Source organism: Phoca vitulina, unplaced genomic scaffold (genome assembly GCF_004348235.1).
Source record: "Phoca vitulina isolate PV1807 unplaced genomic scaffold, GSC_HSeal_1.0 scaffold27, whole genome shotgun sequence".
Taxonomy (NCBI): Eukaryota; Metazoa; Chordata; class Mammalia; order Carnivora; family Phocidae; genus Phoca; species Phoca vitulina.
The window spans coordinates 24,033,427-24,047,732 of record NW_022589730.1 but is presented as its reverse complement, the minus strand read 5'-3'; the positions used below and the strand labels follow the sequence as shown (position 1 = coordinate 24,047,732).

The 14,306-nt window shown below is 46.9% G+C and overlaps 1 protein-coding gene across 1 annotated transcript in view; it reads right to left on the bottom strand.

Annotated features, from left to right (window-relative positions):
- Positions 1-14,306, bottom strand: part of MYO5B (myosin VB) — a 335,175-nt gene that overhangs the window by 91,110 nt on the left and 229,759 nt on the right. Inside the window, exons 13-15 of the mRNA XM_032422730.1 lie at positions 13,179-13,301; positions 12,150-12,233; positions 127-279 (exon numbers count right to left, since the gene is read on the bottom strand). Coding sequence (XP_032278621.1) covers positions 127-279; positions 12,150-12,233; positions 13,179-13,301 — 360 coding nt within the window. The remainder of the gene's footprint in view (positions 1-126; positions 280-12,149; positions 12,234-13,178; positions 13,302-14,306) is intronic.

Sequence of the window (14,306 nt, the reverse complement as noted above, 5' to 3'; positions counted from 1 at the left end):
GGGCGCTGAGGCTGCGGATGAGGAGGCTGCTCTGGCCTCCCTCCGACTCTGCAGCCATCCTCCATCTGCAGACAGGCTGGCCTGGTCACGTGCATCCTGACCCACAGTGTCCTGCCAGAGGCTGACCTGGTGGCCCACAGTTTTCTTGTGCTCCTTGTTGGATGCTTTCAGGGGGGGTCTGGCGGAGCGAATGTTGATCTTTGAAGAGCCCTTCCCAGATGTAGTGGTGGCAGGAACGGAGTCCTTGTCATCGTGAAACAAGTCAGCCACTAGTGGGAACTAGAAACAAAGACAGGAAGAACACTGAACACAAGATCTCTTGGACTTTCCAAGTAGCTTTCCAGTACATACCCAAGAGACCTGAAAACACACATCCATACACAAACTTGTACACCCAAGTCCATAACCACATTATTCACAGCAGTCACAAAGCGGGAACAACGCAAATATCAATCAGCTGATAAACAGAACGTGGCAGATCCGTACAACGGAATACTGTTCAATGACCTAGGGGAATGAAGTCCCCATATGCACGACAGCATGGATGAACCCTGGAAACATGCCAAGTTAAAGAAGCCAGATGCAAAAGACCATGTTGTGCATGATTCCATTTACATGAAATGTCCAGGGAACAGAAAGGAGTTCAGTGGTGGCCAGGGGCTAGGGGAGAAGAACGTATAGAGTGTCTTTTTGGAGTAATGCACGTTTTCTAGCATTTAGAATTTCTCCTCTCTGCTCATCCTGAGAGGCCCATCTCTTAAGGCCCAGCCCTGCCTTCTCCATGGGCTTTCCTGGGTCACCCCCTCATGTCTCCATCATGCACCCAAGTACCAGCCGAGGTCTGTGTTGGGCCCTGAGCCCCATGCTTGCTGAGCCTAAGGCCTTCTGGGCTCCCCCCTCGATGGAGGAGGAGGGCAGGGAAAAGGATTAAAGGAGATAGTTCACGTAAGCATATAGTAGTGTGCCCAGCATATCATAAGCAGTCAAACATTGCCAGGGGGATATACGTGAGAAATCTGTCCACATGGTAAATGTTTTGAGCTACAGAGGAAACTCAGAATCATAGAATTCTAGAGCTGGAGCATAGAGCATAAAGATCACCTCTTCGAGGGGCAGGTAAGGAAAAAACTCAGGGAGAAAGGACCCTCCAGAATCCTGCTTCCATCTCCATTTGTCCCAGCACCAGGCATGGTGGCCGGTATCGGCTCACCTGGGGCTGCTGGTTAGTGACTGAGCCAGGGCCAGAACCCGGCTTCCAGATGTCCCAGTCAGAGCCTGCTTCAATATATAACGGTCTCCTGGTCATTTATCCCAGCAGTATCAAGAAACTGGAAATGCACGTGGGTTTAAGATATGGTCTATCTCTGATGCACCTGTGCAGCATCCTCCTTATTGGAGGCTTTTCGCAAGGTGGGGGTGGGGGGGTGGGATCTGGTGGAGCCAGCACTGGTCTTTGAAAGTGATCCATTCTCAGATGTGATGGTGGCAGGAACAGGGTCCTTGTCATCACGAGAGAAGGAAGAACGCATAAAAGGGAACTTCATGAAACATCCCTGCAGATGACAGCATCCCATGAAATCTGTAGCAGGAGACTGAGGCTAAGGAAAGCTTGAAGGGCAACATCATCTCCATGGAAGGCTACAGGTTCAAGATGGCAGTGACGGTCCACTTATGCTGACATCGTCCTGCATTTAACTTTCCAGACCTTCTACAAGTTCAGTACCAGTTTAAAGGAGTATTTACTGAGCACCAAGCCAACAGCTTGGGAAGTAGAAGAATCCTATAAAGCAGAGACCCAAATTTCACAATTTAATGGCACACTCCCATCGGTACTCCACACATCAGTATTTCAGGGGTGTTCAAAAAAGTCCTAGAAGCTGTGTTAGGCAACACGCATGGGCTTTCTCATATTCCAACCCAGGGTAGGCCCCAGCTCATCCCTTCCTGCAATCAGACATGCCTCACAGCATGTCATCGTGATGCAAATATAAACATTTGAGGTCTCAGCATATTAGTATATTACAACATCTGGGAAAAGGAGCAAGATGGTGCTAGGGGCACCATAACTGTTCCAGAACCTGGGGGTTAGATCCAGGCGACTTAGTTCACTCAAAGGTGGTTTCCACAACCTTATTACGTAGCATGCTTGGGTTGCAAGGTGATGTGACTGGGGGTTGTAAAACATGCAGGGACCATCCCATCCCCTTGGGGCTATCTGCCATTTGATCTCCCCCAGGACATGGGTAGGATCAGTGGCAATAAGTGCAGGCATTTTCTGTGCGAAACTAGGTAGGTGCAGATGTATTGCCCACTGAGCATCCCTCAGTTTGAGGACCTCTGCTATTCTTTACATATTAAGGTAACTTGTAGGATTTCCGTAGGTCAAACGCCTAATTTCACCAAGCCTCAAGTCTGGTCCTGTGCAGAAATATCTCACAGAGAGGAGCACATAGAAGGTTATGATGGTTAACGCTGAAGACCAGCGTTCGAATGCTGGTTCGAATTATGAGTAGATGCTGGTTCGAATTATGAGTAGATCTTCTGTATCAAGATTCACACTAAAACAGAGGAAACAAAATACTTCCTCCTAACCTCACTCTTAGGTATTATCAGTTAACAGTTTTTAAGCCTTCAATTTGAGAGTCCAAAGTAATTGCATACCACAAGTCAAGAGTTTTATACCACACATTAGCTAGCCAGATGGGTTACAAAGCAGTTAAACAAGTCTGTGTGCACACACATGGGCATACGTGCTGGAGTCAACACACGCATTTTGTAAAGTTCCATTCGCACTCTGCACTTGTCGCTGATCACAAACACACCAGTCATCAGAAGCCCCTGACTTCCATTTCTTACCGCAGTGATCTACATGCAAATAAAGGTTGTGGTTCTTTAACTCCATGGTCTGGGTTTAAAGTTCAGTCTAAAAGTACCAACTAATGACCTTAAGACCAAAGATCATCTCGGATAAGCAGCTTAAGTCCGTCCTCACTGCTGGCTCCTCTGTGACTGACATCAGCTGGGGACACCATAGCACTAGGAAAGCTACCATATTCCTGAATAAGACACGCCCCAATCCCTGCCGTAGGCCCTTATTGTCAGCCAAGGGGCTTGGGAGTTCACCCCAATGAGATTAAGGATGTCTCCCAGTTTCAGGTGCCAACAGGTGACAATTCAGTTCCTATTTCAGCATTTTTGGAACTAGATCAACAACTTTTGTCCACACATGGTGTTTCAAAATCATAAATACTGCCTTTCTCAAGGGGGAAGTAATTAGGCTGTCAGAGGAATAAAGATGACTCCGATAGGATTTTAAAAATCTGTGGCTAAAATGTGCATGTGCCAACATCATAAAAATGATAAACTCATTATTTCCATGTGCTTTCAAAGAACAGGAAGTAAATATTAGTAAATATTGTCAAGCAACTAGACGGACTGGTTTGTTCATTCAGTCACCAATACTTAACTGACTGCCACACATCCAACAAATAAATACTGTGCTTGGAGCTGGGAACACAAAAATGAACAAAACCAAACAGAGCCTCTTAGGTATCATGGAGTTTATGATCTAGCATGGAAGGTGAACTCTCATCAATTAACCCCATAATTAAAAGTTTAATGACAAAAAGATGATTTCCTCAAGGAAATAAACAACAGATGCACATGACCGAATCAGGGCCCCAGATAGAAATCAGGAAAGGCTTCTCTTAGGAAGTGATGTTGGAGCTGGTGGGTGATTTGGGGGGGGGGGGGGGTTAGGAAAGCATGTTAGCAAAATATCTGCATGTTCAGGGAACTGATATAATGCCAGTACAGTTTTAGTACACATCCCAAGGGGGAAGCAAGAAGGACCAGCTCATGCAAAATCCTCTATTGATGATTTGGGTATCCTAAAAGCAATGTGAAGCCATTAAGGGTTTTTTTTTTGGTTTGGGGTTTTAAATAAGAGCAGCTAACATTTATTGAGCACCTAGAATATACCAAGCATAAAATTCATTCAGTTCTCCCAATGACCACTTGGTATGACATCCCATTTTACAGATGGGGAAACACAGGCTCAGAGCCCAAGATCACAGAGGTGGTCAGTGGCAAAGCTAAGAATCGCACCCAGACGGCCTGGCTCCAGAGCCCACACAATGGGTCACAGAGGGGAGCAATGACCAGGGATCTTTTGGAAAGATCACTCTGGCTGCAGCGTAACAGAGAGCCTGAAGTCCACTGCACAGGAAGCTCTAGAGCAGTAAAGAGACAGAAGAGCCTATCACCTAGTGGATCTCTGGGATGTAAGGTACTACAAGACATGCACTGAGCTAGGGTCAGGAGACCTTGTAGATCCGACTCCACCACTTAATTAGCTATGTGACCCATGGCAAACCTCAATCTTATTAGATTTAAAATCTCTCATCTGTAAAAATGAGGGAATTGAAAAAGAAGATTCCTTTAAGTCTGACCTAGACTCCTACATGTTCTCCTATCTGTAGTCTCTCCCCTTTCCTAGGCGCCTTCCCTTCAACACGTAGCTATGTTCAAGTTCTTTCCATGCAGGACCATCTCCCCGTCCAGCTGGCTATCCCTGTGCCACGCGCCCCCATCTCAGGCAAGGCACCCGTGGACACCACCCTGGGTCATCCCTTCTCAACCCTGAACCCCCCCCCTCCCCGCCATGCCGTGGTCTGCCCCCCACACTGCCTAAACCGACCCCGAGAGTGACTTCTGGGGACCCTACTTGCCAAATCTGGTGGCTGGAAGTGGCCCAGCTTCACTCTCGGTCCGACTTGTCCTTGGTGAAGGACCCAAGTCCCTTCTGGGAGGCCCTCTTCCCTGACTGGGCAGCTCTGCTTCCCTCCCACAGCTCTTTCCTGGCACCTCCCATGGGCCCATCCTCCTGCCTGTCTCCCCGCAGTGCTGCCGTTTCCCAGGACAGCATCCTCATCATTTACCTTTTCTAACCCTTGTTCCCTGGACAGTCTCCTTCACACCTATGGCTTCAACTACCCCCTTCCAGCCTGTCTCTCTAGTCTTGATGTTCTTCCACAACTACGATCTGCAGTTCCAACTATCTGCTCATCTTCCTCCCTGTGTTCCACTGGAAACTCCAAATTTGACATGGCCTACATGGCCCTCACCCACCAACTGCCCAAATTTGTATTAGAGAGCCTGCCAACACCCTACTTCTTATCCCCACATCCCCAAGTTCTGTCCATGGTCAAGTTCCAGCAGTCCTGAATCACCAGAACACTGCTGCCCTATTCAGGCCTTCCCAAGCTCTCCCAGATCACTGCAGGTGCTTAGAACCTGAGGGTCCAGCTCCAGACACACCTTCGTCCCAACATATCCTACCCACCAGCCAGAGTCTTCTCCAAATACAAACCTTATCCAGCAACTCCTTGTGTAAAGACTCGTGAGTCCTCATGGTCTATGGCAGAAAGCCACCATCACACATAGTGAGAACACAGGGAGCGGCAAAACCAGAAGTGAGTGGGGAGCGCGGAGAGACAGCCTGGGCATAGGAAGGACAGTGGGGGCGGGGGGGGGGGCTGATGCCAGAGGCACACATGACGAAGGGTCAAGTGCCCAGTCACACTGCAGCGGAGAAACTCCCACAGGGAAAGAACCAGAGGCTAAAGGCAGGTTTGCATTTTAAAGACATCAGTGATTCATCCAGTCGGTTGTTTCTAAACACAATACTGACTAAATTGTAATTCACATACTTTCTAAAATGGATTTCCAAGACGTTCGAGTCAAGGGTAGTAGTTACCACATGCATGACGATACGGTTTCTGGAGTCTAATTTACAAAAATCATTAATACTGGCTTTTTCTCTGAAAAAATCTATTAACTTCTAAGGTCAAGAGAATGTATTAAAGCTGCACACAGAACTTTGAAACCAGATTCAGCAGTAAGAAGACTTTAAAATTGAAGACCCTTTCTCTTGTTTCAATCAGAAGCTCCTCCCTGGGCCCCGTGCTAGAATTTGGGAAAGAACACAACCAAGGTTTAATCTGGAGAATTTGCGTTTTATCTTAAAAGCTAGGTTTTAATTATAGGTCTTGGCTATTGAGACTGCGTTTGGAAATGATAGGATGTCTGGGGTGGAGAGGGAGAGGAGTTTGCTGAGACATCAACTCTAAGAAAAAGCAAGAATAGAACAAACAAGAAATACCGATGGCTGTACCACCTACCCCATCTACCCACTGGGACATGGGGCCTGGGCTAGACAGGGACCTCCTTGTCTCAGCAGGGTCCCAACTACAGACCAACCTGAAGTCTCAATGAAAAGTAGTTACGTGAAGCTCTTGTTTGACTGACAATTCATGCAGAAGAATGAACGTATGAGAATGTGTTTTCCTTAACTAACTCCAGTTACACTTTAGAGGCCCTGGGAAGTCTATTTATGAGCTGAGTGAACAATAAAGCACAACTCCAACTCATCTGGGCGCAGTCCTGGGAAGCAGCATCCACAGGGGCCTTTCTGAAAATCTGCTCCCTCCAATCAGGAAAACACTCAGATGATACCTTCAAACAAACCAAGCACTTGCCTGATACACTTTGTCACTTATGTGGTACTCTCTGCTATTCAAGGCTATGGATAGATTTTTAAAAGCCGGAAGCAAATCTATTTGAAGAGGGATTAAAAGAAGTATGAAAACGCTTTTTACAGACCATTCGATAGTTTAAGAAAAATGTCAATTACAGCTATATACATATACATAGCTGTTACCTTGGAAATCACGTCTGTTCACTTCTGTAAGAACACAAAACCCCTTTCCTTTAGAACGGACGCACAAAACTAAAATAAAGACATGCTCGAAGAACCATTTGATTGGAATCTCTTGCCCAGAACCTTATCTATGAAACCTGGCTGCAGACCTAATAAAAAATACACTTCCTTTTCGGGCAGTTCTTTCACATGGGTACTGCTGCCCTTTGGGGTAAAAAAGCTCCAATTTTTAGGTACAAAATATTTTGTTTAAAGGGGTTTTAAATGGGCTTTGGAGGAAAAGTCTCAGCACTTCTTTTCTTTTGTTGTTAAAGACAAAGTTGGACTTTCCTGTATTGGAAAGGGGATGATATGGTTTTACTGACTAAAAAGTTCTTATGTGGTTACGATTCTAAATATTTTTGGAAGTTTTTTTAACTACCAACGCCAACTGATCTTAAATAGGAAGCACTTCAAACGCCCTTGAAAGTGTTATATTGTATGTCAATTAGATCTCAAAGCTGTTATATGAAAAATAGGTTTAAAAAATACTTTTTAAATTGGAGGATTAACAGCAGCAGATTCGTTTCAGGTGCACAATATAAGAATTCAACACTTCTATCCGTTACTCAGTGTTCATCATCAAGTGTCTCCCTGATCCTTTATTTCATCCCTCCCCTCACCCATCCACTGGAGAGAGAAGCTATTTGCAAGTGATATGGGAACCCAACATCAAAAATAATCAGGTTTAAAAAATTTAAAGAGGGGCGCCTGGGTGGCTCAGTCGGTTAAGCGGCTGCCTTCGGCTCAGGTCATGATCCCAGGGTCCTGGGATCGAGCCCCACGTCAGGCTCCCTGCTCAGTGGAGAGTCTGCTTCTCCCTCTCCCTGCCTCTCTGCCTACTTGTGCTGTCAAATAAATAATAAAATCTTAAAAAAAAAAAATTTAAAGATTCAGAGGGCCCGAACAGTTTCCCAAAGAAGACACACAAATGGTAAACGGACACATGAAAAGATGCTCAATATCACCAATCGTCAGGGAACTGCAAATCAAAACCACAATGAGGTATCATCTTACACCTGTGAGAATGGCTAAACTAAAAAACCCAAGAAATAACAAGTATCGGCGAGGAAGAGGACAAAAGCGAACCCTCACGTACTGTTGGTAGAAATGCAAATTGGTGCAGCCACTGTGGAAAACAGCATGGAGGTTCCTCAAAAAATTAAAAATAAAATTACCACATGCTGTAGTAATTCCACTACTGGGTATTTACCCATAGAAAATGAAAACACGAAATGGAAAAAAATACATTTTAAAAAAGCAAATGTATTTGCTCAAAGTGGAATGTGTCTGTGACCCACAAAGACCACACGAGTGCGGAAACAACAGACACACATACAGTGTCATTCCTCGAGGAGTTGAAGTCAAGCCGAAGTCGGAGGAAGGAGACCCAGAGCACACGCATCTGGGCCTTGTCTGAGGTACGCCATTGTGACTCTCGGACCTCAGGGACTGCTACGGCCCAGGGTAGGTGGCCTTGGGCCAATACGGATTGGTCTTGAGATCCCTTCTGCTGGGATGAGTGGAGAGCCGGCCTCAGGACTGCCTGCCTGGGAAACACCATCCAGGATGGTCCTGGCTGCCCAACGCTTACTGACAAACTCCACATCCATTGCTTGTCACTCTGACCTACACGCAGTACTGCCCTGGCATAGGAAATCTTAAATATGTGCTCCTTTTGGGATTCTTTTTTTGGGTAAAATATTGTTTTTATAATATACACTGAGAAGGAGAAACCTCCACTTTTAGTACCTAAAACAAATCAGTCTGTTAAGGACTTAAAGTCGTGTTTTAAAGAGGCATTTCCTAAGTCTCTATTTATAGCTCTCCAATAGCTGAGAAAGCAATTAGCTACGTGATAACCTCTTAGTATAACTGGCTTTCCTAATTACATTCTCATTAACACTGTTTTATTTCACTGCTCTTGGTGGGAGTGCTTTAAACATCCCTTTGGCTGGTAGGCTACATGGGAGTCTTCCATCCCATACAGCTTCATTATTCACAATGATTTCTTAATTTCTTATCAGGGGTGTCACACAAAAGAAAAAAGCTAATAGGTGTCCCATAAAATAAAAATGCTTTAAGTAAAATTATGAATTTACATGTGGGATTTGAGATTTATCTATGCTCAGGGAGATGAAAACCACCACAAGAAATGGGGCACTAACTCCATGCCACAGGGCCTTCTATCTTTCTAGGTCTTTATTTTACACTCTGTAACATGGAGTTGGAAACATAAACCTCATAGGACTGCTGTAAAAACAAAGTTTTACAGATGATACAAGCTCAATGAACAATGAGCTTCAAAAACACTACCATGACAGGTGCTGCCAGATAAGTCCATCTGTCCGAAGGATTTAAAGCACAGTGAGAACCACTTTTTGATTTATAGCTGCAGTCTGGGTTGGGCCCGTCTGCGGGTTTACAGGGACCTGGTTTCGATCTTTGCTTTTTACCTCCTGGGATTGTCTGCAATGGGCTCAGGGTGGAGAGTTCTCAGCCATCCTCCTGCTAGGGTCTGGTAGACCTGGAGGCCCCTCCTGGTTCATCTCTGAATGCTGTGAGAGGCTGGGATGGGACTGCAGGTTGGCAAGAAGGTCACTGGTTCTTAAAAAGATGAGCTGGTAAAGAGGAAAGCTAGAGTGTGGCAGGTGGGTAGGGAAGAGAAGGACCGTTATCTTTTAAGAGTAGATCCCAGACCTATCTTACAGTCCCAATTTAGGAATATCTACAGACTTTTAATGTGCATACTCTTTGAACCATCCACTTCACTTGTAAAATTTACCTGACTGATGTAATTGCACAAGCGAAGATCTATGCAAAGGGCATTCATTACGGCCTTATTTCAATTAGCAAAATATCAACTGTTTAAAAAAGAGAAGAGATACATAGTCGTGTGGAAAGACAGCAAAGATCTAAGTGAAAAGTCAGAGAGAACTATGTATAATGTGATTCATTTCAAACCTTACAAAGATGTACCAATATGCTTGCGTATGCAGAATGGTACCTGATGAAAAGGTGGGTCAAGGAATGGCAGAGAATGCTTTTAAAGCTATTTAAATTGATGAGTCTGTATTCATGTCTAATAAAAACCCAGGACCTCCAACCTAAAATGATACCCCTGTACAGAAAAGAGCTAACACAGCAAACTTGAGACTGCTACCCCTGGAAAGGCCTTGGCTGGGGTCTGGGAACTTGGATTTGGGGAGGGTTTTCACCAGACTCTGGTAAGAATGGTTCACTGGGTCCGAATGGTTTATGCAAACAATATGGTTTACGCTGAACACCTGCCTTCCTTCTGAGAGTCTGGAATTTTGGTACATGCTAGGCAAAGGGTGCCTGTGTAACTGACTCCCCATAAAAGCTCTGAGCCTTGGCTCAGACAAGCTGCCCTGGCCGATACTTCACATGACAACACCCTGCTGTGGGAATGAAGCACAGGGGTGCCGCGCCTTTCCCAGTGGCTCCCCCCCGGGGAGCGTGGGCCTGGTTTCCCCTGGACTTCACCCCACGCACTGTTCCCTTTGCTGGTTGCTTTGTAGCCTTTTGGTCTAATAAGTCACAGCCTCAAGTGTAACTATCTGCTCAGAGTTCTTGGAGTCATCTTAGCAGATAATTGAATTTGGAGGTGGCCTTGGGGACTCCCAACAATTTTTTTTTTTTTCATACTACCTTCTTGACCTTCACAGCATTACCAAAATCCACGGGACTGTAAGATCCAGGAGATTAACTATATGTATTCATTACCACTACATAATGCAAAAATACCCAATAAAGGGGAAAAAATGTCAGTTACTAATCTGCTGGAGAGATTCCTCTTTTTAAGATTCCTGAGAGACACTCAAAACAAAAATCAATACACCGGCAGAACCAGACACTCTCTCCCTCACCCACCCCTCCCTTGTGCTCTTACCTGAAAAGAGGAACTTAGAACAAGACAGTGAAGTTTCTCAGCCTCTGAGGCCACTGTGTCACTCATAGAGGAGGTCACAGGGCTCTAAGCATCTAAGAAACCATGAGGCAATGTGCTCCAAGAGCTCGCGCCATCCACTTCCTCTCTGCCTGTGCCTTGTGCCTCCTGTTCCCACCTCCCCTTTTGAAGAATGCAAAAAGTCCTATGACCCACCATGAATGACAGTGCCACAGACTTGGCAAGCTGAGGGGTTAACCTTGTGCTGAATCCCAAAGTGATACTCACATTTACCCAGATTTCCCTCCAGGGCGCCTCCAGAGAGGACCCTGGGCAGGGGTCTGCCCTGAGCCGCCCATATGCTGGTACTGACTCAAAGCTGCCCTAAACCCATCGCCTGGGGCCATGGGATTTAACGGGCTGTACTCGCCCTTCTGTCCTTGGGTCCATTGTGCCAGGTGTATTTTCTCCATTCCGGCATCTTGCCCTATTACATTCATCTGAAGCTTATCACCAAGAGCCATCAATCTGCAATTTCTAGCGTTATCAGGCCCCTGCAGCCAGTTCGGGAGCAGGAGGTCTGGGAGAAAGCCTCGCAAATCCCGGAGAGTCCCTTTCGGGGTTTTCTTGGAAGGGCTGCCGCCGGCAGAAGCACGTGCATCGAGCATCGGTGTGTCGGCCCTCGGGAACCATGGTGCCCAGACCCCCCACCCCCCACCCCGCCGCCGGGCCCTCTCCCCAGGCCTCCCCTCATTCCGGCAACCGTGTGATGACCTGCCACGGACAGCCCACTAGGCTGTAAGCGCCTACAGGGCAGAAGCGCTCTTACCCCCTTTGCCTGCTGCGTCCGGGCCAATGCCCACAACACAGGCGCTTACTGTTTGTTTACTGAACTGGTGCCTTGTTTCCTCTGCCTGTAGAATGGACACAATCTTTCTATTATGCTCATGAGAAGGAAATAAATTCTGGAGATAAATCTACTTTGGACACTATTAAGTGTCCCTCAAATCCTACCCTCTGTTCCACTGAACTTTTTGCTTATAGGGAGGTTCTGTAGGTGCTACACAGAAATGAAATGTACAGATGCCAGGATTTGAGGGCATCTAAGTAATCCTACCACCTGCAGGTAGGAGAGGACGACAAACGACTGCCAGTAACGTTTTCCTTGCTACACTCACTGCTGTCCCCCCTCCTGACGGTCACCTTTCTCATGCCCCCGCCCCTCACAATGTCATTCTATTAACTGGTATCTTCCCCAGTTGCCCCTGTCCTTCACCATCTCCTGCTTTCTTCCCCCCACGGGGTCATCCTCAAATGTTTTCAGATGGAAATAACGTACAAGCCCCTTCACATTCGCCCTGCCTGTCATCCCTGCCTTCCCCCACACTCCGGGGTGGGGCCGACGCCACCCGCACCCAGGGCTGCTGGGTCCTGCTGTGGACGTTTCTGCTCTAACACCCCACCTCTGATGCCCTTTACCTTGCTGGCCTTCAGGATGTTGATCTGCTCTTCATACACCGTGTCTCTGTTTTTCTCCAGAAAACCATCTGAAAGGTACTCCACCTGGGGCCCCAGAGGGAAACAAAAACAGGAGTCAAGTGCTTCAACCTGCCCAGGCACCTTCCACAGCCACCTGAGCACCTGAGTCCTTTCATCTCATCCATAGTGTTTTCTGACGAGTGGTGAGTAGCTGGGAAACCCACAGATTCCCCATTTAGAATGCAAACCCAAGATGTGATCAGGATTTATATAGAGAAAATTGAGTATTCATTTTGTGGAAAAACATTATTTTAAAAAAGGGGTTCCTGTAAGATGACCTAAGGCCTCCTTTGGGTGCTGAAAAGGCTATCAAATTTTGTTTTTGAAGATTTTAATTTGAGAGAGTGTGCATAGGGAGAGGGAGAGAGAAAAATCTCAGACTCCACACTGAGGACGGAGCCAGACTCGGGGCTTGATCTCACAGCCCTGAGATCATGACCTGAACTGAAAGCAAGAGTCAGATGCTTAACTGACTGAGCCACCCAGGTGCCCCTGGAGTCTGCATTTTAAGGAGACCCCAGGTGATTTATGTGCAGATTAAAATCTGGAAAGCACGGGCTAAGGCAAACAGAAGAGAAATCCATGCAGGAAAATTCTGTGTACACCAGGTCCCAGGAAAGGAGTCACCCAAAGAAGAGCGCCATTCTGTTCTCACGCTTACTTTCTCTCTCCGGGGTAGACTCACAACTGTTTTACGTGCTCCTGTCCTCCCAGGAGAGAGACCCTCAATAAATATTTGTCGAGCACATGATTGGGGAGCTGTAGCCCCCCCCTCCCACCACCTGGGGCTCTGCCAACGTAGTGACAGTTTGATGTATCACAGAGGGCCTGTGGGGAGGGAAAGAGAGGGTAGACAAAGACCCTAAGAGACTTTCAGGCCACTTGAATTCAAGAGAGACCACTCCCTCTTAGCCCTGAATCTCTGTAGGGTGGGCCTCACAGAGCACCCAAGCCCACCGAGAGACTCACCTTATCAGCAAAGTGGACGACAATGAAGGCCGTGTTGGACATGCGGGGTTTCTGGAAGTGCTGGCTGCCAGAGTGCCGATCATAGAGCTTCTGAGCCCAATTCTGGTCAGTTCCTTTGGGAACCTGCAGAAACACGTAAGAGGACAGAGTGCTCTGTGAAGAGGAAAAAGCAAGCAGAGCGCCATGGCAGGGGGAGATGGAGTCCACCAGTAAGTCGACCTCACGGGGCTGGACCCTAGCTGGACAAGGAAAACAAGCTTTGGCCACGAACGCTTTGGATCCCACACAGCCTGCTCTCAACCCCGCTGGGTGGGCTGGCCCCAGTGGGGTCCCTAGGAATGCGCTGAGCCTCAAAGAATCTTCTGGTTGACAGAGGCTGATAGGGTTAGAGGAGCAGCAGTTTGGAGCCCAAGGTCCCAGGAGCTGCGTCAGAAGGAATCTGAAAATGTGACTTCAGCATCATGACTGTGCCATGCCCACCGCTAGCTCCACGCTGCTGCTCACTCGGCCCAATGCCCGCAGCAGGAAAGCCCACCCTCTGTGCTCATCGACACACCACTGTCCAGGCTCAGCTCAAGTCTGCCCTCTTCTCTGAAGGCTTTCCTGGCTACTCTTGATCTCACTTGGGAATTCCTCACAATTAAGCTCTTACAACATATGCACTAATACAGTCCATCATTGGGTTTTGTGTATTGCTTCATTGCTACAAAGTGTAAGCTCATTGGGCTCAAGGAATTTTGAGGGCTTGCTATCTATCTATCTATCTATCTAATTTATTTTATCTGCCCCTCAAGGAACTTGGAATTGGGTTCTGGGCACACACTGGGTATTAAGGACCTAGTGAATGAGCTATGCAGTACTTTCTCTGCCCTCCCCAAGTTTAAATTTAGAAGTTTCACTGCATTGGGGTGCCTGGGTGGCTCAGATGGTTAAGCGTCTGCCTTCGGCTCAGGTCATGATCCCAGCATCCTGGGATCGAGCCCCGCATCGGGCTCCCTGCTCAGTGGGGAGCTGCTTCTCCCTCCCTCTGCCTCTCTCCCTGCTCATGCTCTCTCTTTCTGTATCTCTGTGTCTCAAATGAATAAATAAAAAAATCTTTAAAAAAAAAAAGTTTCACTGCATTAAGCA